This window comes from Phoca vitulina, unplaced genomic scaffold (assembly GCF_004348235.1).
Source record: "Phoca vitulina isolate PV1807 unplaced genomic scaffold, GSC_HSeal_1.0 scaffold1, whole genome shotgun sequence".
NCBI lineage: Eukaryota > Metazoa > Chordata > Mammalia > Carnivora > Phocidae > Phoca > Phoca vitulina.
This window is the reverse complement of record NW_022589704.1, coordinates 49,897,833-49,923,300: the sequence shown is the minus strand read 5'-3', so window position 1 is coordinate 49,923,300 and position 25,468 is coordinate 49,897,833. Positions and strand designations below refer to the sequence as shown.

Sequence of the window (25,468 nt, the reverse complement as noted above, 5' to 3'; positions counted from 1 at the left end):
TGATGGTGACCAGAGGGGAGGTGGGTGGGAGGATGAGTTAAACAGATGATGGGGATTAAGGTGTGTATTGGTTGTGATGAGCACCAGGTATTGTATGTAAGTGTTGAATCATTAAATTGTACACCTGAAATTAATATTACACTATATGTTCACTAATGGAATTTAAATAAAAACTTAAAAAATAAAAAAAATGCTAAAATCAAAAGTTTTAGAAAAAAATGTTTAGTATCCTACACCATCTTGGTTTTGGAGTATATTATATTTAATGAGAAATCCAAGCTAATTCATACCCATGCATCTCAATTATTATGAATCTAACACAAAAAGTTTCTTTCGTCTAGGTTTTTCACTCAAGTTTAATATTATCAAATATTTAAGAGGATCCATCCAAGAAACAACACTCTTGAGTCAGAAAATTCACTAGCATTAAAAAAGAAGTCAATATTATTTATACTCTCATCAAAACTTTAAAATTTTAGTAACATTCAAGAAACAAAAATAGTCACTCCAAAATATAGACAGAAATATTAAGACATAAGCTCTTCCCATTTCTTTTCAAGAATAAGAATGTACTTGATAACAATACTTAAGGACAGAGCTAAGAGAGTTAAGTTTATGAAGTATTACTAAAAGTATTACTAAAAGATTATGACAGGGCGCCTGGGTGGCTCAGTTGGTTGAGCGACTGCCTTCGGCTCGGGTCATGATCCTGGAGTCCTGGGATCGAGTCCCGCGTCGGGCTCCCTGCTCAGCGGGGAGTCTGTTTCTCCCTCTGACCCTCCCCTCTCTCATTCTCTCTCTGTCTCTCAAATAAATAAAAAAATAAAAAAAAAAAAAAAAAAATAAAAAAAAAAAAAAAAAAAAAAAAAAAAAAAAAAAAAGATTATGACAAAATCTGAACTCAAAAGCGATCTGGAAATAATGGACAGTATCTAACAAGATAGATTTTTAAAAGAACAACAATAATGTAACACTTAGGTCTAAAGAAAAAAAAATGTACAACATCTAAGATGTGGAGAACCATGGTTCAATGTCAGTATGTGAAAAGAAAGAAAATTTATGATTACAAGTTGACATGACAATATTAGTATAGCTACCAAAAGTGTTAACACAATCTTAAACTGTACTAGCAAGTATAGTATCCAGAATAGGTAAGTGCACCTTCACTAATCAGATCTCTAGCTGAAGTTTATTCTTGGTTCAAGGCACTATTATCTAAGGGTGACACAAACAATTTCAAAAGAATTTGTAGAGAAGAAAGAGAGACTAACATGAATATATTTCACATGGGGAAGACAAAGGCAATACACTACAAAAGTTTTTAAATATGTGAAGGGTAATCTTGCCAAAGGCAATCTCTACCTCGATGTTATAATGAAAACCTATCTGATCTTCCTGCATTAGATAAGTGTGGGTTAGATGACTGCTTAGATCCCTTTCATTTCTAAAAACAGTATAGCACAGTACTAGTATAAGCTCTAGGTCAAGACTGACTACACAGGCTCAAATTTTAGTTTCACCACTTCTAAGCACGTGAAACTGGACAAGTACTTAGTATTTCTTGGTTTTACTTTCCTAATTTGTAAAATAGGGACAATATTGGTTTTATGTGAGGAGCTTAGAAAAGTCCTGGGACAAAGTAAAGAGTCAAAATAGCTACCTATTTTTACTTCTGCATCCAACAAATACTTAGCAAGTACCTTCTATGTGTGGACACTAATTTCGTACCAAAGTTTTAAGAGTTTGTAACTGAGTTTTTATTCTAGTGACAGTGACATAAACAAATACATGACAAGAAAGGTCACAAGTAAGATACACAGAAAGCTGCATAAAGAGAATAAAAAGTGATGCTTGCTCTTTTACAAAGTGTGGTGAAGAAAGGATATTCTGATAACACATTTGAAAAATACATGAATATTATGAGAAGGTTAGCTAAGACAACAGCTCAGTGAAGAGTATTTTGAGATAACAAGTAGGCCAACCAGGCTGGAGGAGTTAAGGAGGTGAGAAAAGTGAAAGGCCAGATCTTATAGGGGCTTGCCTTCCAGTACTGTTAAGGACATTAAATGCCTTTAAACTCTCATAGATATGGATACAGATATCTAAATAGGCTAATTTGTTTTATTACATGACTATTCAATCTACCACATTAAATGGCAAAGAAGCACTAAAAATAATTCTAGAAGTACCTATTATTCAGTCTGAAATAAAAAATAGCTGGTAAAAGTAAAATTCTTTTCTAGAATGCAAGAAAAAGAGTATCTTGTCATAATTCTTCTTTCATACTGAAAAGAACACAAGAAAGTATAATGAAGATGAGAAATTGGTCACCTAAGAACAAGAGGATAGAAAAGAGATCATGTATTTACAGGTGAATGAGTCTAATAAACAGCAGTGATTGCTTGTAAAGAACCAAAACTGTCATTGCAATGTTTATGCATTTAAAACTATATAAAGCATACAGTTTGTATATTTAAAACCCACATTATAAAGTATCTAAAAGTTGACTTTTATACAAGAATTGTAGAACACTCTTTTGAAAAAGAACAATAAGAGGATAATGGACATGATGAATACCAAGTAACATTTTACTCAACGCTTATTGTGGGTTAAGAACTACGCTCAGTACCTAACTGTTTGACATGTATTATCTCATATAATTATCTCAAAGTAAAAGCTTAGTGAGTTTAAACTTTGCCCAAAGTCAAAGCTCTTAAATGAGAGGACTGAAATTCAGGGTAATTTCAGTCTTTAATTGTTTGAGTTCTTGGGGTGCCTTGGTGGCTCAGTCAGTTGAGAATCCAACTCTTGGTTTCAGCTTGTCTTGATCTCAGGGTCATGAGATTGAGCCCAGCACTGGGCTTTGCACAGTGTGGAATCGGCTTGAGATTCTCTCCCTCTCCCTCTCCCCCTCTCCGCACTCATGCACTCTCTCTCTAAAATAAAATAAACAACTTTTTTTAAAAAAAGCTTGAGTTCTTAAACTTTTATTCATTCAGCAAAATATTTCTCACCTTGCAGCAATCAACTTATCCTACATATTTGCTCAATTTTCAGTAAATCAGATTACCACATTTAAATCTCTAAGTGCTACATTTAAAATGCAAGCTACTTATCAGTGCTATAACCGTATTCTTGAGAAATTAAAAATGCAAGGCACAAGTAACCACCAAAAAAATTCCGCAAAGGGCACATTTTTTAATAACTTTTTTTAAGATTTTATTTTTAAATAATCTCTATACCCAACGTGGGGTTCAAGCTTACAACCCTGAGATCAAGAGTCTCACACTCCACCAACTGAGCTAGCTAGGTGTCCCTAAAAGGGCACATTTTAAAATATGCCTCATCTATTCTGTTCTTAAAGTTGGAAAGTTTTAGTGGCTCAAATTCAAATTCTTTCAAAAACTTGATAGCTATTATATACACAGACTCATTCAATATAAATCACCTTAACACTGGGATATTTCTAAAAGGATTTAAAAAAAGTCATTTAAAATGCCGTTGCTTCAGCTCTTTTACATCTTTAATAAAATGCAAAGCATTGTTTTTTTTTTTTTTTAAGATTGTATTTATTTGACAGCGAGAGAGGGAACACAAGCAGGGGGAGTGGGAGAGGGAGGAGCAGGTTTCCCGCTGAGCAGGGAGCCCGATGTGGGGCTTGATCCCAGGACCCTGGGATCATGACCCGAGCCGAAGGCAGATGCTTAACGACTGAGCCACCCAGGCGCCCCAAAATGCTAACTAAAGGCATATTTTTTATCCAGCTTAAAGGGCATAAGATAATTTAAAAGATTACTTAATAATAAAAAACAAGGAGCTTAGGGGTGCATGGCTGGCTCAGTTGATAGAGCATGTGACTCCTGATCTCGAGGTCATGAGTTTGAGCCCCACATTGGGCATGTAGAGATTACTTAGGGGAAAAAAAAAAAAAACCCAATGAGCCTAATAATGTCTGTAATATAATCTGTGGAAAGTAATACATTCAAACTATAAATTCAAATAAATGGCTTTGGCTGGAATTTTGAACAGTCATTCAAAGAAAAGCATCATGGTAAACAGAATAAAAACATGACCAAAGGTCAAGAAATCTGAGTTTTAGTCTCCTTTAGCAAGTCACTTCACCTCTCTACACTCTCAGTTTTTTCATCTGTAAAAGAGACAGTACTAAATGAAAATGCTATTGAAAGGCCACGCTAGCTCTATAATTACATATGAGAACTTTCAGGTTGGATTAAAGTAATTAACATTCTAGGCTTACTGTTCATATTCTTGAAATGTTTTTCAGGAATTAATGTTTCAAAGCTAAAACTGATACAGACTGTATTACCTTAAGTTCAGCAACTTGTGATGAAATATGCCACATAAGGCTCTCACTTAGGAACTTCATACCATATGGGCCTAGGAGTTCTGATAATGACCTCATTTCTGAAAGGAAATGTAATTAATTTTATACTTTGACAGAGCAAACACTTTAAGAAAATGAATATTAACATATTGGAATGTTCCATTATAGAAGCAAATTATTAATGCAAATATCCTGAGAAGTCTCCAGAATAAAAAAGTAACACAAATGCACAGGTAAGTCTAAGATATAATGTATGATTATGCATTGAATGAATGTAATTGAGAGAAAATAGTCATAACAATCAAAAGCCAAAGGAATCAAGGTTTCTTCACTCTATAAAACATGTCATAGTTTTATTCACCTGATATGTCAGAATATTCCTCTGCATTGAATGTTAATTCATTTTCTGTAGGTAAGTTCACAAATGCTTTCATTGCAGGGAAATAAGCTATATGACCATTGCTGACTTGTCTTAACAAAGTTTCCAAATACCTAAGGAGAAAAAGTAAATTTATAAAAAGGAGAAATTAAGTCAAAATTTACTATGGTATACATTCCTGTGTAAGTTGACTGATAACAAAAATGAGCACTTATTGATAAAAAATAACTTAAGCAGTTTGTGACAAAGTGACTTTTTATCACTCCAAATTTCTAAATGTGCTTACCAATTTGTATATAGACTTGTAATGGTGGGTTCTCCATGACTGTCTAAATGTTGTGTTTGTTGAAGAAGAACATTATTAAATACTCTCGTAATATCAATTTGCACATAGTTTTCTATTGACTGCAGTACAGTCATGTATGCTCTTACACTTGTTAGAAGCTCTGACGGTTTTGCAATTTCCTGTGTGGCTTGATTATACATAGTCATTCCAACAATTGACCTGGGGAGTGGGGAATAAAAGAACTGATTTTGCCATTTATGTAAATAGGCCATTCAACCTACTGATATCTAATATTAAATAAGCAATAACATTATTTTTAAATACAATTTGTTACAAAGCCATGAAATACTGTCATTATCTTCCAAAGAAACAACCTTTAAAAAAGAATGAACACCTAAAAGCTACAATAAAGTAGAAATATGATTAAATATGATTAAAAAATTCTAATTCAATATTAAAAATGATTTAACAATAAAGATGGTTTTAAAAATTCCTTTAGGGGCGCCTGGGTGGCTCAGTCATTAAGCTAATGCCTTCGGCTCAGGTCACGGTCCCAGGGTCCTGGGATGGAGTCCCACACCAGGCTCCCTGGTGGGAAGCCTGCTTCTCCCTCTCCCACTCCCCCTGCTTGTGTTCCCTCTCTCACTATGCCTCTCTGTCAAATAAATAAATAAGGGGCGCCTGGGTGGCTCAGTCGTTAAGCATCTGCCTTCGGCTCAGGTCATGATCCCAGGGGCCTGGGATCGAGCCCCACATCGGGGCTCCCTGCTCAGCGGGAAGCCTGCTTCTCCCTCTCCCACTCCCCCTGCTTGTGTTCCGTCTCTCTCTGTCAAATAAATAAAATCTTTAAAATAAATAAATAAATAAAAATTTTTAAAAATTCCTTTAACAGGATACACCGTCTGTAGCAAGTAAAATGGACTAGCTAATCCACAGCTCAAATTCACCTGGCACTACTACGTGCCAGTAGTTTTTTTTTTTTTTTTTTTTTGGCTTTATACTGATCATCCTCATATTTAATAACCCTACGATGTAGTTATTATCACCACCATTTCACAGATTAAACAAACAAAAAACTAAGGCTCAGAACTCAAGTAAACTGATAAAAGTTCACTGTCTGGAAGTAGCAGATCTAGGGTTTGAGCCCACATCTGCCCAACAGTGCTGCCACTCAACAAAATGCATGACAGTCAAAACAAGGCAACAAACAAAAACTTTATTGTTTTTTAATCATTTGTAGCACATAAAACACAGATCTGTTATGTTTATATCCCAATAAACTATAAGCCTAAGAAGAAACACAAATTTTGAAAATACTTTCCCACCTGATCTTTTCCTACATTGGCCATCCCTATCTTACCATCTTTAAAACCCCCTAAGCTTTAGATTTGTAAAGATCTTAAACTTGTATTTGTAAGGATAAATCTTTAAAGACGATGACAAATCCCATCAATAGAAATAATCCCAGAAGACCAACTCAAGGCAATAACTGCTATCTTTGTATATAACCCCTAAAATCCTAAGATTGTGCTCAAGTGATCAGCAAAAATCAACCAACTAATACAAGCTATTTGTTTTGGCATAAAAATCTTTCCCAGGTAAACAAGTTTACAGCCTTGCCTTGATCCTGATAACTAAATAGATGTTTTGTCAAAAGAACATCTGTTGGGCGCCTGGGTGGCTCAGTCATTAAGCGTCTGCCTTCGGCTCAGGTCATGATCCCAGCGTCCTGGGATCGAGTCCCACATCGGGCTCCCTGCTCGGCGGGAGGCCTGCTTCTCCCTCTCCCACTCCCCCTGCTTGTGCTCCTGCTCTCGCTACCTCTCTCTCTGTCAAATAAATAAATAAAATCTTAAAAAAAAAAAAAAAAAAAAGAACATCTGTTTCTCTATGGATTAACAGACCAGACTACATACGGAAGGAAAACAAGGGAGCTGTAAAGTGAACCCTATCTTCCACCCACCACTCTTAACAACCCCCACCGAGTTGAGAATAATAAATACCAGAGTGCATAATATCCCTTTGGTCTAAATACTATTCTGGGTTTCACTGTCAGGATGCCTGCCTTACTAAAGGAAAGCAAAAGACAGTCTTTGTCTAACACCTGACTAGGCAACTGATGATTTAACACACAATTTAGTGCCCACTTATATATTCTCCTATTTTGTTCTCTAATTGTTGTAGTCTTCTCACAAACTGTAGCTCTAAACTTTATACTATTTCATTACTACTTATAGTACTTAACACAATGTCAAGCATATGGTACAAATACTACTTGTTAATGACTACAAAACTTTAAAAAATCCTTGGCTAAATTTTGTTTTATAAATTGTTTTAAGGCCTTCCAAGAAAAACTTCTCAAATCAATCTATATTTTCTTTAATAAATAAGTGTGTAACTTTAGAAAAAAGGTTAAAGCAACATTTATAAAATTGAAAGGTTTCTGATATCACATGTAATATGATTTCAAGAAACATATATAAGACTTATAACACTCTAATTAGGAATGAATTCTACTGGCTTAAGAGCATACATTTGAATTCAGAAAAGATAAGAATTCACTAGTTCTGATGTTTTCAAACATTTAACTGTAACCAACTAAAAGATTTGTATCTGGCATACATACATATATGTAAGTGAAGAGTTTCATGAAGCAATATTTATACTCACTACATGCAGTGCATGGATTTTTCCTACTCTTCCCTGTTTCTTTTCCTTTCCTGCCTCTTCTTTCTTTTTTGAAATGCTGACTACAACCTTCTACACTGATTTCATGACCCTATTTGGTTGCTACCTGTCAGCTGAAATACACTGATTTGCTCCAATCTTCCCATTTTGCTTATAAGGAACCTAAGGCTCACAGAGATTAACTGGCTTGTCCAGTGTTACAACTAGTTAATAACAAGTATGGGACAAGATTCTGAGTAATTTAAGTAATTGCTAGTTCACTATTCTCTATGCTTCCGCATTCATTATTCTCGATACTGCATCAGTTCTACTAATACTTTTCCTCATAAAAGTAAACACTACATGGATATGAAGAACATAACAAACTCATTAACTGAACCAACAAAAATAGTTTATATTCTTTCTTACTTAGTAAAGCGGATTTCCAGATGAGAAGTCAAATATTCTCGTGGGGTAAAGGTATGTTCCCAAACCACCATGTTTGGTACGTAATTTATAGAGAAACACAACTCAGAAAGTGCAGTGTGCAATTTATCAAGGCTGAAAAAATATTAATAAACAGTAAATAAAATGTTCATTTCATCACAGCAATACAAAATTACTTTTATAAACATATCAGACCTTATTTGGGGATAATAATTGCAGAATTCGGTATTTTTCTTTCCTAAACTGACAAGTTCAAAATCTTTAAGGATATTACTAACATGAGAGCAGTTTTCTAAAGACAGTAACACTCATTTGTTTCTCCATTCAGATGATAATGACTATATTGATTTAATATACAAGTAAGAGCCTATTACATGCTCATAAAGACAATCATTTCCAAATCTTGCTCTACTTTCTGTATTGGAGGAAGAAAGTTGTCTACAAAACAGCAAACAGCTTGCTCAACATAAAAAAAGCAAGTAAGTAGAAAATTTACTTTAAACAATGTTCATGCATTATTGCCCACCAATGCCTACCCTCCAAACACACAATCCTTAATAATATCTAGTCTGATATATCCACTTTAAAAATGATATATGTTCTAATATAACACATACCAAAATAAAGTCTCAGGCTATCTGATTTTAAATAAATGGAAAACCATGGATTGCTTATATAGTGTACCCCTCTAAATTTTTAGACAGATTCTTGGCCTTCAGTATTCAGTATATAAAGACAAATATTACCTATTACACGAATTTTCTTCAAAAATCCAAAATCTGTATTTTGGAAATAAGCACTAACTATTCAAGTTTACAAAAGTAAAATAATAATAATAATAATAAATGATTAAGAAATGAAGGATTTATAATTACTAGCATTCCCTCAGTACTAATGCCATACAAAAAAATGAAAAACTTCTACCTGTAACAAAAAGATATAATAAAAATGGATGACTTACTTGGTCACTACCAGCCTGTTTTTCCTCATACTCTCAACTCCTGGTTTTTCCCTTTCAGGTTCCCCTTTCTTACCAGTCTGTTTTTTTGACTTCTTATTCACTGCTTGACTAATGGTTTTGGCACAATGCTTGGGTAGCAACTAAATGTAAAAAGAAATGAAATCTTACATTACACCAATTATTTTGAAAAAACATTAACTATTTAAGCAAACCTTAGCTGAATCCAGACAATGCAGCAAATACCATCTAGCACTAAGAACGGAGGTATAAGTGAGATGCAGTTTACCTAGCTAGCTCGGGGAGCTCACACAGCTTGGTAGAAAAGAGAAATAGGTAAATCTTGTGTGAAGAAAACTTCATAGAGGAAGTTATTATCAAAGCAAAAGTTTAAAGGATAAGTAAAAACAGACTAGGCAAGCAAAGAATGAGAACATTTTACTGGAAGGAGAAGTTCAGAATTTAGTGAGAACTACTAGGTGGTAAGCATCAAGTGCAGCAGGGTGAAGTACACAGTTTGAGCTATGAGGAAGGGATCTGAATGCCAAGCTACAGGTTGGATTTTAAGCAGTAAGTAATCCTAAAGACAGTGACAAATTTTTAAAACCCGAAAATGGAGTTTTATAAGAAGAGGTAATGAGATTTACTAAGAATTTAACAAAAAAGACAGAAAATTCAAAAAAAACCTGGCTAACAGTTAATTTTCTTGACTTCATACACAAACTTCCTGTCTGTAAGGAAATATGTGAATTATTACCTGGTCACTAAGAGTACACTGTTCTGTGCAAATATCAGTGATGAGATTTCGAGCTTGTTTGGCCATTTCATCCAAGAACATATTACATAAGGAAAGACTGCGATCTCCAATATGATGTCGCTGTCAAAGCAGAATAACAACAACAATAATAAAAGTTATAAGAAAGTAGTCTGAATTAAAATACTTTTTAAATAAACATGGAAAATAAAGTTAAAGTCTATTGTACACGGAGGAGTGGGGGTAGGGAATGTTCTAGATCACTTTTATCTCTTGGAACTAACCTACCATACTGTATTTACACAGTTGACAAAGTATTTGGTGATTATACAAGTAAAGTATGATTGGAGGGATCTTAGAGTACCAGTATTTCAATATGAAAACGATTAATTTTCAATTTTCACAAGGTCCTACATCTGGATCTTAAATACTAAACTACCAATCAGAGGATGTGAAAGAACACATTTAGAGTAATGTTTTCTAATCGTAACTGATATGTATGTATGCATACACACACACACACACATACATATATACTATATATACATATATATATAAAGATCTTATAAACAGAAAAACTTATTTTTTTTTTTAAGATTTTATTTATTTGACAGAGAGAGAGACAGTGAGAGAGGGAACACAAACAGGGGAATGTGAGAGGGAGAAGCAGGCTTCCCGCTGAGCAGAGAGCCTGATGCAGGGATCGATCCCAGGACCCTGGGATCATGACCTGAGTCGAAGGCAGACACTTAATGACTGAGCCACTCAAGCGCCCCAGAAAAGCTTAAATATTTAATTTAAATTGTTAGAAATCAGGTCAGTAAAACAAAGAAATTCACAAGGCATTCAACTCCCTAAAATCAAACGTTTCTGAACACAACGGGGTGGGGGGGAACGACACATTATATTTAATTTTTAGGAGATTAGATATGTATATGTATACATACACTCACACAAATCCATCCATCTCTATAGGATTCTGTATCTTTTTAGATTTGGTGGCTATCATAATAATTTAATAGGTTTTTCTTGTCAATAGTAACTGGAATGGTGAGTATATAATGCTATAAAATTTTGCACTACACATTAATAATACTTTATAGAGATAAATTTTTGAAAGTTTACCTTACCAGATCTTCCATAATTATGTAACAAATATACAGTTTACATATGGTATTTCTATGCTGCTAAAATAAATGTAATATACAATATAAAAATACTTAAACACCTAAAGTAACTGTTACTAGATCTATCATGATACTTTAATGTATTTTATTCTAAATGCCCTTGAAAACTTTAAGAGGAAGCCAAACCAAAAGGAATCTCCAGGCCAGATATAATTAAATATTGGTTCACTTTACTTGAGGTAAGATTTCAAATTATAAACATTTAGGGTTTTATTTAACCAAATTCTGACTCCTGAAAGATGAAACATATCCCTTGCTATCACTTATTCCTAAAAACAAAACAAAAATTAGTATTTCTTCAAATGTACTAGACTTATTTAAAATACAAATCTGATATCACTACTCCCCTACAATGGCTCAGAAATGCTGAGACTGGATGAAAAACAAAACAACTAAAGTCTCTCCATGATCTGCCTCAGCCTCGGGCTATAGTACTGAGAACGGATTTTAGGAGAACAATGCCAGAAGCAGAGACTACTTAGGAGACTACAAAGATAATGCAGGAAAAAAGATGTGGCTTTGACAATGATGAGAAATGGTAGGAGTCTGGATACATATGAAGCCAAAAGGCAGAAAAGACTTCAAAGGATGGTGGTGGGGTAACATGCAGAGAATCAACAGTTCTATTCTGGACATGTTACATTTCAGATGGCTAAAAGCACCTGAACTGCAGCAGAATACCCAGAAAATCTAGATCTGAAAGGTCTGGAGTGGAGATAAAAATCTGGGAGACATCAGAAATATGCTAGGTGAAAGAAGCCACACACAAAAAGACAAACACTACATGGTTCCACCTATATAAACCACCTAGAATAGCCAAATTTTTAGAGACAGAAAATAGACTAGAGGATACCAAGAGTTGGAGGGATGAGAAATTACTACTTAATGATTATAAAGTTTCTGCTTGGGATGACAGAAGTTCTGGAAATGGATAGTAGTGGTGGTTGCACAACACTGTGAAAGTAATTAATGCCACTGAACCGCACATTTAAAAATAATTTAAAGGTACATTTTTATGTCATATATATAACATACATATATATAGATATAGATAGATTTTAATCACAGGGGTTTGTTTTAAAGATTTTATTTATTTATTTGACAGAGAGAGACACAGCAAGAGAGGAAACACAAACAGGGGGAGTGGGAGAGAGAGAAGCAGGCTCCCCGCTGAGCAGGGAGCCTGATGCGGGACTCGATCCCAGGGCCTGAGATCATGACCTGAGCCAAAGGCAGTCGCTTAATGAAATGAACCACCCAGGCGTCCCTTTAATCACAGTTTTTTTAAAAAAGGAATGGGAGCAGAGTGCAAATTGTTGAAGATTTAAATGCCTGGATGAGAAATTTTTACTTTTTCCATATGCAAGAGACAATCACTGAGGATTCTTCAAGAAAGAAAGAGACACGCTGATGGCACTGTATTAGATAGTCTTAAAGGCAGAAATACTGAAGGCAGGAAAACTATTTAGGAGTACATATGAAGAGTATTACAAATTTGAGCTACAAGAGTGACAAAAGAAATGGAAAGCAGAAGACAGATTCAAGAAATGAAACCAAATAAAATTAAGAGGACTTCATGGGTAATTTAATGGGAAGGATGATTATGAGGAAAAAATTAATAGTATATCTTAGGTATAAAGCTTGAGGATAAAATCTATTATATCTAAAAACTCTATGAAAGTATTAAATTTGGTGGTGTTGATATCCTCACAGGTAGTAATCCTAAAAGCAGTCCTTACTAAATTTCCTGCAGGCTAACCTCTGTCTCAGAGTCCACTTCCAATGAATGTACTGCTGGAATACAATCTGCAACAGATGTTACCTAATACTTAAAGACATTAATAATGCTACTGCTACTTGTCAGTTTCTTTTCTCCAAGTTCTGTAGTTCTAATTAAAGGGATTCAACACTAAGTTAAGAAATAGACCATTTAATTTTAACATATAGTCTTACCACGCTTACAAAGTGGCATTTCTTCTTTAAAGATTAGAAGAAATACTGAGTACATTTTTGATACTTATTATTGATAAAACTACTGAGTAGTTCAATTACTTAATAAGTATGTGTGCCTGTATGTATCTTACAAATACTAATAATGTTAATTTTGTTTACTATATCATATTAACAAGTCAGTGAAATTCTTCTTTGACATGTTTATGTTTATAGTCAGTAATCTGTACATTCAATTTTCAACTCTTTCCAATAATAGTTTAAGAGAAAAAGCATAAAAAATCAATTACTGTATGTAACTTTACCATAAATATGAATACCTGACCCACCATTTAATAAATGTAATTCCAAATGACTTTATGATATGTTCTTAAAAATATGTATGTGCATTTATCCATCCATGCAAATAAACATTACATCTATTTTAACCTATTCAAACATTGTTCTGATTCTGCATAGAGAGAAATTAGGTAAGAAGCTAGATTAGGTAATTGTGACTTTGTGAAATCTAGCCAGCTACACGTTTGGTCTAGTGTATTCTGCATATAAATATAAATCACAGTACTACCCTGAAATTACCTCTTCTGGACATAGTTCATGTGTGCAACTCATAAAATGAGTGCAAAGTAGTGGAAATGCAATTGAATATCTTGACTGAGAGGGTAACTCCAAACACTGCTGAAACATCTTCTCAAAAGCACGACTATAAAAACTATATAAGGAAACAAATTAAAAATTAGAATCACCATTTTTATAGTTAAAAATTTTATGATACAATACTTAGTTAATTTAATTTGATTCCAGTGAATGGAAGTTATCAACTGAAGTGTAGTTATTCTTCCAGAGTATGTTTCATACACCAACAATTACAGAGTAATAAAAATATCTGTGTAATAGTAACAAGTTTTAAAATAAAAAATTTACACAAAAAATAAACCATATCTATGGCATGTGAATATATGACATTCAAATCTCACATTACCAACTTTTATCAAAGGCAAGTCACTATCAATTGTAAGAAACACCACTATTTTATGTACCACTGAGAAAGAAAAACACTGTCAATTAAACAATGATGCACCATCAATTTTAAATTACTTCCCGATTTAGGAGATATTAAACATAAAAGAATATGAGTCAATAAAATATAGTACATCTTGGAATAGTAAGACAACCAAAAGTAATAAACATGTCTTTATTTTGGATGTAACAGACAAAATAAGAATGTGATGAGAAAAAAATGGATAAAAATTACTTACATATGACTAAAAATCACACATTTTAAACATTATTCAAAGTATTCTTATTTCCAAGGAAAGGGAAGGGACTTTTTAATCACAGTAGCCTTCTTTTACCAATAGGAACCTTTCTGTAGCTCAAATATATGCAAACATAAAATGTTCCATTTTCTTTCCAAGTCAGACAATAGTATAGGGTTCCAAATAATCTTAAAATTCTTGCAAATTTGACATGTGATATATTGTTTTTCAGTGATATATTGTGTTTCAGGAGTTTCTTTAAGAAACCTCTCATGCCTTCCCTGTTTGGTGATTTGAATTTCTTTTGCAATACTGCTAATTAAAGCTATCCTAACAAACTGCCCAAATCAGTGTGGACTGGGGTATCTTCCAAAATAAAAACAATGAGAAGCTATTCATAATAATGGCTTTTCAATACACAGAAACTACTATCACTATCCACTGAGATTATCTCAGCATTGTAGAAATAAAGGGACATACTAGGTTACTCCGATCAGCTTCCATACAGGAAAAAAAGCCAAGAAGCAGATACAGAGTTGATACTGCACAGCTTTGGAGCCAGAATACTTATGTATGAAACCTGGTCCCACTGTTCATTAGTCTGATCACAATCAAGTTCATTTATTCATTCAAACATTTATTAAGTACCTACTATGTTAGACACTAAAAGAACAAAAGCCTGACCTTCCTTCAAGGACCACATTATATGGGGAGTAAGAGAGGGAAGACAGGCTATGACAGGAGCAAAGGAAAACAGAACACAATGGAGGGAGTAGTCACCACATCATCATAATATTAATATCTAATTACTGCAAAGTGAAATTACTTTTTATTTAATTTCCAACATTTGCTCTACTTGACCGATTCACAACTTTTTTTCCTTAATCTAATGATGCGAAAGAAGATCTTAAGGCAATCTGAAGTGACTGTTTTTTATCTCCTCAAAAAAAAAAGTGTAAAAATAAATTCAGAACAGTAAGAGTTGCTCTTATAAAAAATTAAAAAAAAAAAACAAAAAACACAAAAGACATGATCCCTACTTGGTAGACTTCCTTTTGTTAGCAAGTTGTCAACTATTCCATTTATTTATTTATTTTTAAAGATTTATTTTTAGGTAATCTCTACATCCAACGTGGGGCTCAAACCCACATGGAGATCAAGAGTCACATGCTCCACTGACGGAGCCAGCCAGGCACCCCTATTCCCTTTACTCATAAGAGTCTATTACCAAATGGTCTCAAGGACGACACTATCATAAAAACGATCAACAAAGAGATCTTTGGATACTAAAAATTTCAAATTCTGATTTAAAAAAAATTACCACATACCAAAATATGGAGAGATCTGATGTTTCCACCAACATTTCCACCAAGGAATCTACCATCTTTGTATGAAAAATTATTGTATTCATCATCTTTCCAAGTTCTCTGTGATCTGCAAGGCTAAGTGAAGCCTTAGAAACACTAGTGTATGCCTGCGAAAGTAAAAAACAAAAGTAGTTTAAGCAAAGACCGATGATTTTAGCCTTGACATTCTACCTGGGGAAAAAAAATACCCACTATTGAAAAATTTTTAATGTATATTTTGACACTGTATCAGTAACATCACGTTTTTAAAGTTGTCAATAGTGACTCAAACTTGAAATTCCTATCAAAAAATTCTTTAAATAAACAAACTGAAATACTACTGCCAATAAAACAAAATCTAATACATGGGTCATTCATCTAGAACCCCAAAGGAACTGCAGTTACAATATTAAAAGTATAAAACAGTGAACTGCCAAGTTAGCTCTACCAAAAGAAATTTTCCAACTAGTTTGAGAGAAAAAATACATGGGAAACACTCAGGTGAAAGTAAGTATTGTACATGTTGATTCACTGAGGTTTTAGATTATAGTAATTAAAACATACTGTACTAACTGATGAATTCTAGAAAAGAACTGAAGATAGTAAAAATTAGTGTAGGTTGACCAAGAGGGTGATAGAACTTAACCAAAACCATTAGGATAGGTTTAAAGGGAAAGAAATTCTACTATAAGGGTACCAAATCAGAGAGCAGAAACCTGTCCACGGACAGTGGGCATTCCAGAAAGGCACAGAACAAGAATAGAAGGAGTGTCTACAGCATAAATACTGTTCACTATGGCTACAGTTAAAGTGAAAAGCAGAGAAAGAAAATGGTGTAAGAAGAGATTCAACTAGATCATGCAGACCCCTGTATACCACGTTAAAGAATTTAAACCTTTTGGTGAACCAAAGGTCCTGTGCAGTGCCCAATTATTGTTTTAGAAAGATTATTCTATGTGGAGGAGGGAATTGGGGAAAGGTAGACAGAAAGGGAATAGGAGGCAGAGATCTATTAAGAGGCAGTGGTGGCAATAATCCAGATAGGATTATGATGGTCTGGTCTACAATGGTGGTAGTTCAAGAGTTTCATCTGGGAAATGATTAGATAGGTGGGCAACAGACGAATTATGAATGATGGCCAGGATTCTGGTTTTGGGAGATACTCCTTCATGGATCCCATGTATGCCTACACATCTTCAATATGCCAAGAATTCAAGGCCCAGAGCACTCATTACTCAGGCCATTTCTCAGGGTTTTATTTGCAGCTACCAAACTTGAGGAAATGAGGCAATATCTACCTCTGGATCAAAGAGCCAGAATGCTTACTGTTGATACAATGGAGGGTTCATCAAATTCAGTGTTCCTCAGCTGCAATACAAACCTACTGCATACATAGCATTCACCTGGGTTCCTCTGGGCCTGCCACCATGGGTCATGGAAGCAAGGGAAAAAAATGAGACATACATGTTGATGCTCATGCTGCTTCCTGTGCAGTGAATAATTAAGTCCTTTGTCTCTGATGCAGGAGCCCCATATGTCTTCTGCCAGTTTCCATGAAACAGTAGAGACTAAAGAATTATTTCCTTGTAAACTGGATAAAAACTGAATCTCAGCCCCTACAATGGCAAGGGGCCACAACATGGATTGTTACCATTCACTAACACAGAAACACCACACAGAAAACAGAGTTTTGTATTTTGTTGTTTTTGAATTAATGAAGAATAATGAGGGCAATATTCTGATGGCAAGGTATACTCTAGATATATTTTACAAACTAAGTCTAATTGAAGTTTAATTTATCTTTAATCAGCTTTAGAGTATAAAGAGGAACCACATTTGTGGCAGGAACTCAATAAAGACTTCCACTAATTGACCCCCATTTCAAAATTTCTGAATTAAAATATCACTGTGGAAATAATTTCAGATGAAATGGATGGTGACAAAATGAGATAATTTAATTTAAAAGACTCATCTGAAATATTTAACAATGAAAAGAGAAACCAGTTATAAAAAAAAACCAGGTTTAAATAAAAGTATAAGATAAGAACAACCTAAGTAAATCTGATGACAGAAAGGAAGAAGATAAATAAAAGTGACCAAAGATGATTAAGAGACTACTGGAATACATAAGGGAACAAGATGCCTTAGGAAGTAGGAAAAAAATGACAAAGAATACATGGAGAAAGAATTCTTCTTTAAAGATTAGAAAAAAGGAGAACAATATGACCTATAAAAGACCAATGATCTAAGGATCAAATTGGATAGGACTCCAGTGGAGGCATAAAGCAATTATAAAATTCTCCCAAAGGCTTATCCTTCTGGCCCTGCTCTCAAGAATTCTGATATCTAGAGAACTGTATACCTCTGTCTGGCCATGTGTTCATACTGAACTCTTATCCCTCTATCTGACCACTGATAGGTCAGATCATTCATCTCTCTTGTGAAGATTTGTTCCTTCTTATAGTAATATTTAACACTAAAAAGTCTCTTTACTTGCCCTTTGCTCACTGTTTGCCCTTTTCCTGTGTAAGCTATTTTCCTATTCAATTTCTACCCTTCTTTCAATGTCTGGGCAAAATGATGCTTTCTCTATAAAATCATTATTAGCAATTCCAACTTGAAAAAAGCTTTCGCCCTTCTAAGAAAACTATAGTTAATTTATATATATATATATATATATATATATTTTTTTTTTTTTTAAGATTTTATTTATTTTTTTGACAGAGGGAGACACAGCGAGAGAGGGAACACAAGCAGGGGGAGTGGGAGAGGGAGAAGCAGGCTTCCTGCAGAGCTGGGAGCCCGATGCGGGACTCGATCCCAGGACCCTGGGATCATGACCTGAGCCGAAGGCAGACGCTTAACCGACTGAGCCACTCAGGCGCCCCACTATAGTTAATTTATAATCATATTCTATCAGTGGTATCTTTTAAGTTAATCTTTTAAATTTTCAACTGTTATTTAATTTTTCATTATCTTTAATGCCTGTCTCCACAGCCAGATTTATAACATCCTTAAAAGAGGATCTGTACTCCTCTATAGATTATATAATACTACTCAATATTTTATCTCCTGTATCCTATGGACTAGTCTGTAGGTGTGGAACCTTCACTGTTGACCTGTTCTTTATCGCCTATGCTAATGTTCTGGATTCTGGCTACTGCCTCACACCTTGCACTTTTACCCTTTCCCTCAGACAAGACTTCTCTGGCTTAGTTGTATGTCCCATGTTTTCTTCCTCAGTATGCTCTGCCCCACTGTCACTAAAAATTTAGGAGTTATTACAGTTGAAAGTGACTGTATGTCCCAGTCATGATTATGAGCAATGTTATGGGTTAAACTGTGTCCACAAAAAAATATGTTGAAGTCATAGTACCTAGTATCTCAGAATGTGACCTTATTTGGAAACTGGGTCTTTACAGAGGCAATCAAGTTAAAAATGAGGTCATCAGAGTAGACCCTAACCCAGTACGACTGAAATCCTTATAAAAAAGGAAAAATTTGGACACAGAGATATGCACAGAAGATTGTATGAAGAGAGACAGGGACAATGCCATTAGAATGACTCATCTATAAGCCAAAACACATCAAAGATTGCCAGCAAATCACCAGAAGCTAGGAAAAAAAGCCTAGAACAGATTTCCCCTCATAGCCCTCAGAAGGAATGAACCCAGCTGACACCTTGATTTAGGACTTCTAGCCTCCAGAACTATAAAATAATAAATTTCTGTTGTTTAAGCTACCAGCTTTGGTACTCTGCTATGGCAGCCCTAGCAAACTAATGAAAGCAAGAATACAACACATGAAAGAATCTGACAGCAGGTGATATTCTTATAATTATCTCATAAAAATTTAGAAAAAACTTACAGAGGGATATATCAGTTCTACATTCTTAATGCTATACAAATGCTTTATATTCTGCCATATGACTAAACACAGCTAAATTCTCAAGTGAATCCTTCAAATGAGTAAGTTACTAATCCTGAAAGTATTTAATAAGGGTAAATTTGAAATGTATCTAAATCTCTAAAATTTTCTGAACCCAAATGTTGATTTAGGCACTCTCACAAACTGACAGCAGGAGACAAATAGTTCAAGCTTTTTGATAATGAGTGACTTTCAAAATTTTAAATGTGTATATCCTGTGGTAGAGCAATTTCACTTTTATTTTCATTTTTATATGCTCTACCTCTATATTGTTTCACAACTTTTGTTAAAACAAAGAAATGTTAATTTCTAAATTTTATTTTTAATAGGAAGAAAACAACCCATTATATATACACATTTAGTATTTTGGGGTGGTGATATTTTAAGTGTTCTTCCCTGATTTCCCATTAACCAACTCTGCAACCTCAGGCAAGTTACCTAATATTTGTGGCCTCATTTATAAAATCATCTCCAAAAGTACACAACCACAGAACAAAGAACAAGAGCGAGAAAAATGCCTATGTATTTTGAGTTTGGAAGGAAAGAACCTGAGAGCAAAATTACCTCAGGGAACTAAGCAGACTGCCAGAAAAGTATGCTCTTCCTAGGAGTCCTTCCTGAGACTGGGTTGATCTAAAAATCTCGTCCACCAACACATATTGGTTATATTTTCACTTTTTAATTAAACAAAAATTAACTTAAGTTGCAGAACCATGGGTGTATACAGTATAATTCCATTTACTGTTTGAACACCTAAAAGGATACAAACCACTTATTAAAAGTATTTCTGAGGTATGAAACTGGGAAAAGTACAAACTTTCATATTCTACTTTATCTCTGGGTATTCCGATATCTTATAATGAGAACATACTATTATTATTTTAAAATATACATATTTTGGGGCGCCTGGGTGGCTCAGTTGGTTAAGCGACTGCCTTTGGCACGGGTCATGATCCTGGAGGCCCGGGATCGAGTCCCACATCGGGCTCCCTGCTCAGTGGGGAGTCTGCTTCACCCTCTGACCCTCTCCCCTCTCATGCTCTTTCTCACACACTCTCTCTCTCTAAAATAAATAAAATCTTTAAAAAAAAAAAATACACATATTTTAAAAATACTCAGTTACTGAAAAAACTAGGCCACAGTTTTCACATAATTACTAGAAGTACGTACATGGCAATTAAATTTCCTCATGAAATTTAGTTATGCAAAGATTTCAGGCTTGAGTTTTAAGAGCCCTTAAAAACTATTTATGTGAGTTATATATTAAATGAAAACTTTTAAAGTCTAATACCAATTATTTCTGCATTTCAGAAAAATGAAGCTTTTGGCACTACATCAGGGGACAGTAAACTACAGCCTGTGAGCTGAATGCTTGTTCTTGCTCTTTTCTAAAGAAGACATCTAGACAGCTAACAAGTACATGAAAAGGTGCTCGACATCATTAATCAAGGAAATGCAAATCAAAACCACAATGAGATGTCACCTCACATCTGTTAAAAAAGCTATTAACAAAAACACAAGGCAAAAATGTGGAGAAAAGGGAACTGTCATGTACTCTTGGTGGGAATGTAAATGGATGCAGCCACTATGGAAAACACTATGGAGGCTCCTCAAAAAAATTAGAACTACCATATGGTCCAATAATTCCATTTCTGATATTTATCTGAAGGAAATGAAAACACTCACTCAAAAAGGTATCTACAAACCCAAGTTCATATGCAGCACTATTTACAGCAGCCAAGACATGGAAATAGCCTAAGTGGCAACCAATGGATAAATAGATGAAGAAATGGTGGTGTAAATACATACACACACACACACACACACACGGGAACATTATTCAACAAAAGAATGGGGTAATCCTGCCACATGTGACAACATGGGTGGACCCTGAAGGCATTATGCTAAGTGAATTAAGTCAGACACAGAAAGTCAAAGACCAAATGAACTCACTTATATGTGGAATTTTTAAAAATAACAAAAACTTTAAACTAAATGCATAGCAGAAAACAGACTGCTGGTTGCCAGAGGTGGGGAGCCAGAGTTCGGCAATATGGCTGAGGGTAACAAAAAGTATAGACTTCCAGTTATAAAATAAGTCCTGGAGATGTCATGTACAGCATGATGACTGTATCACTAGAACTGTATTGCACATTTCAAAGTTGGTAAGAAAGTAGATCTTAAAAGTTCTCATAAGAAAAAAAATTCCTAACTATGTGTGGTGATGGATGTTAACTAGACTTATGATCATGTTGCAGTATGTATGAATGAATCACTATGTTGTAAACCTGAAACTAATAAAATGTTATATGTTGATTATATCTTAAAAAAAAAAACTATTTCTTTTATGAGGTAAAAACTATAGTTAGTTACACAAAACTAGTCTTTCAACAGGTATACAACAATGAATTTTTTTCTTATTAAATAGTGTTTTCATGTTAGCTAAAATATTCAACACCCAAACAGAATGACAATGAAAATTAAGTTATTCTTACCTGTAATCTAAACCAATCTAATCTCATTCCTCTGAAATCAAATACTTCCCCATCTTCAACTACAATAACAGAAAAAATATTACAAAGCAAATTAATGTTTCACAAATATATAATCACAGTTTTAAAATTTAACATCTAACGCAATTCCACTTATGGCCATGTACACAAAAGAATTAAAAGCAAAGTCTTAAAGAGGTATTTACACCATGTTCACAGCAGCATTAATCACAACAGCCAAAAGGCGGAAGCAACCCAAATGTCTATCAACAGAGGAATAGATGAATGAAATGTGGTACATTATTCAGCCTTTAAAAGGAAGGAAATTCTGACACATGCTATAGTGTGGCTGAACCTTGAGGACATTATGCTACTGAAATAAGTCAGTGACAGAAAGACAAATACTGCATGATCCCACTTATGAGGTACCTGGAGTAGACAAACTCATAGAACCAGAAAGTAGAATGGTAGATGTCAGGGGCGAGGGGTTATCAGGAGTTGCTCTTTAATAGCTATGGAGTTTCGATTTTCAAGATGACAAAGTTCTGGAGACTGGTTGCACAGCTATGTGAATCTACTAAACACTATTAAACTGTACCCTTAAAAAAACAAAAATAACTGAATAACTAATACAGTGAAGTCATTCTCAAATCCTTTAAAGATGTTGATATAAGGAGGGAGTTATGCTAAGAGATGTGTAAAGTACAGACTTCTCTCCTAAACTCTTTCTCAGTGTGCTTACATGCCAATTTTGAAGAAGCTAGAATAGAGCTTCAGAAATCCTGTAAACAGAAGCTTTGGACAGCAGGGTGAAGCTCCTCAAAGTGACTATAAACCAAGTATCACCAGGCAACTTTACAAAAGTTTCATTACTTAAGTGTGATAAAGACTGATTAAACTAAAATGTATTTATTACTCAGAAATTTTCAAGGCGTTGGATATCTTTTACTTAAAGATTACAACACTAAGACATCATACTAATCTGTTAGACTGAAGTATTCAAATAATGAAGAGGCAGTCAAGTATACAACATTAACATTGGGATTGACAGACCTTAACTTAAAAAAAATCCCTACACTAGTACTTAATACCTGTTAGAGCTTGGGCAAATAACTGAGAGGTTAACCCTCAAACCTTGAGTTTCCAAATCTACCAAATAAAAGTATAAACAGCTTTCTAAAACTGATGTGAATTAAATAGGATAATATGGAACTGCCTGGCACTTTTTAAAACAATTTTATCAGTGGTACCAACTACTGTCATAGGTGATGCTTGGACCACATATATACTTTTTTTTTTTTTTTAATTACAAAATGCCTTTTTCCCCCTGCTGAATAATAAGAAATTTCAAGCTATAATTCTCATTATTTTTATAAACATCATCACACACCCATTTTGGCAACTTTTGCTTCAGAGAGAACAAAGCTAAGACAAAAGAGAACAGAGTAAATGTGTCTAAAATAAATGAGTCTAGAAAAATTAACTGTTAAATCCCCTCCTTAATAATCAAATTTGAAAATCTAATTAGGAGAAAATATGTTTTTATTTGGAAGACTCTCACCTTGTTTTACACTCAGGGAAGTCATAGTGTTAACAAAAGAGGACATGATGATCGATTCATCTTCAGGGCACACAGAAAGATTCTGAAAAAAAGAAACAAAAAATAATGTTAAAAACATTTAACTGGGGAAACAATTCATAGGTCCATCAAGTGGTGGATGGATAAACAAGTTGGTATATCCGTACTGTGGAATATTTTTCAGCCTTAAACAAGAATGAAATGATACATACATTAACACAGATGAATCTCAAAAACACTATGCTAATTGAAAGAAATCATAAACAATAGATTATATAGTATATGATTCCATTTGTGTGAGAAAAATTGTTTTTAAGGGCAAAAGTGACAAAGAGCAGATGAATGGTTTACCAGGGTTTAGAGAGAGAATCAATTATAAAGGTACACAAGAAAACTTTTATTTTTTTTTAAAGATTTTATTTATTTATTTGACAGAGAGACACAGCGAGAGAGGGAACACAAGCAGGGGGAGTGGGAGAGGGAGAAGCAGGCTTCCCATGGAGCAGGGAGCCCGATGTGGGTTTTTGTTAGAATAGTAATTTAGGGGCGCCTGGGTGGCTCAGTCGGTTAAGTGGCTGCCTTCAGCTCAGGTCATGATCCCAGGGTCCTGGGATCGAGCCCCGCATCGGGCTCCCTGCTCGGCGGGAGGCCTGCTTCTCCCTCTCCCACTCCCCCTGCTTGTGTTCCCTCTCTCACTATGTCTCCATCTGTCAAATAAATAAATAAAATCTTAAAAAAAAAAAAAATTTTAAGTGTTTTAAGTGTCGGAAACTTTCTATGTCTTGACTATAGTGGTAGTGACATGGACGTACAGTTGTCAAAATTCAAACGGTACACTGAAAACAGGTGACTTTTATTGTGTGTAAATTATATCTCAACAAAATTAGGACCAAAATATTCCTAAGCTAAAAAACTGAATACCTTAAAAACTACATCTGAAGTTGTTGGTGAATTAAGATATTTTTTTAAAAAGTGGATGCTTAGCTCACAAATAGCATAATTTTTAAAACCTACACAGCAATGTGAATATAATTTCATTATACTGTACACTTAAAAATGGTTAGCATAGAAAGTTGTATGTTATGTATATTTCACTTCAATAAAAAAATTTAACACCTATTACAGTGAACTATATTAACAGGTTAATCTTAGTTCTAAATTTAAATCCTAGTAAATGGTTAAAAACACCAGGCATGTACTTTACAACAGAAGAGGGTATAAACAGCTCGGGCACTGGCATTAAAGCCTGTGCTCAAACACTGGCTCTATTACTCATGAACTCTAGGATACTGAGCAAGTTATGTAAATTCTTTTTTCTTCAACATATGGTAACTATATCTAACCTCATAGAATTGTGCATAGACGTAGTAAAATATACTGTCAATAAATCTGACAATTAATATTATTATTACTGCTACTAATATTGTAATTCCAGAAAAACAAACAAAACTTTAATTTTCCTAGTATTGTTAAAATACAACTGATGTAAAAGACACCACAAGAGATGGAATGACTTAAAAATTTTAATATAATGTAACATAAATCTACATTTATTAATTAATATCTAACCAGCCACAGCAAGTTTCAAAATGACATGAAACCAGGAGTCCGGTTTATTTTTTAAATTGTGACAGCACAAAAGCCTCTGGTTTATCTGGTAAGTAGTAACTATTTAAATAAAAGTACAGCAGAGTAATAACATTTTAGGGATAAAATCAGCTCTTCTATTCCCGTTTTTAATGGGCATTCTAGACAGAAAGCATCTGAGCTCCATCTAGTGGATAAAGGAAAAAATACACCAGTTCAGGATAGTAACCTATGAGGTGTACATATAATTCAAGGTAAACAATTACATGAACAATTTTTTATTTTCTTATTCGCATTTTTTAGGT

General features: G+C 34.3%; 1 protein-coding gene across 5 annotated transcripts in view; it reads right to left on the bottom strand.

Annotated features, from left to right (window-relative positions):
• NCKAP1 (NCK associated protein 1) overlaps positions 1–25,468 on the bottom strand; it is a 104,137-nt gene that overhangs the window by 25,977 nt on the left and 52,692 nt on the right. For all 5 annotated transcript variants that reach the window (XM_032406764.1, XM_032406754.1, XM_032406786.1 and 2 more), the window contains 10 exons: positions 23,559–23,640; positions 22,001–22,059; positions 15,561–15,706; positions 13,553–13,685; positions 9,840–9,959; positions 9,086–9,225; positions 8,107–8,238; positions 5,011–5,229; positions 4,707–4,837; positions 4,328–4,425 (listed from right to left, as the gene is read on the bottom strand). In XM_032406764.1, coding sequence (XP_032262655.1) covers positions 4,328–4,425; positions 4,707–4,837; positions 5,011–5,229; positions 8,107–8,238; positions 9,086–9,225; positions 9,840–9,959; positions 13,553–13,685; positions 15,561–15,706; positions 22,001–22,059; positions 23,559–23,640 — 1,260 coding nt within the window. The remainder of the gene's footprint in view (positions 1–4,327; positions 4,426–4,706; positions 4,838–5,010; positions 5,230–8,106; positions 8,239–9,085; positions 9,226–9,839; positions 9,960–13,552; positions 13,686–15,560; positions 15,707–22,000; positions 22,060–23,558; positions 23,641–25,468) is intronic.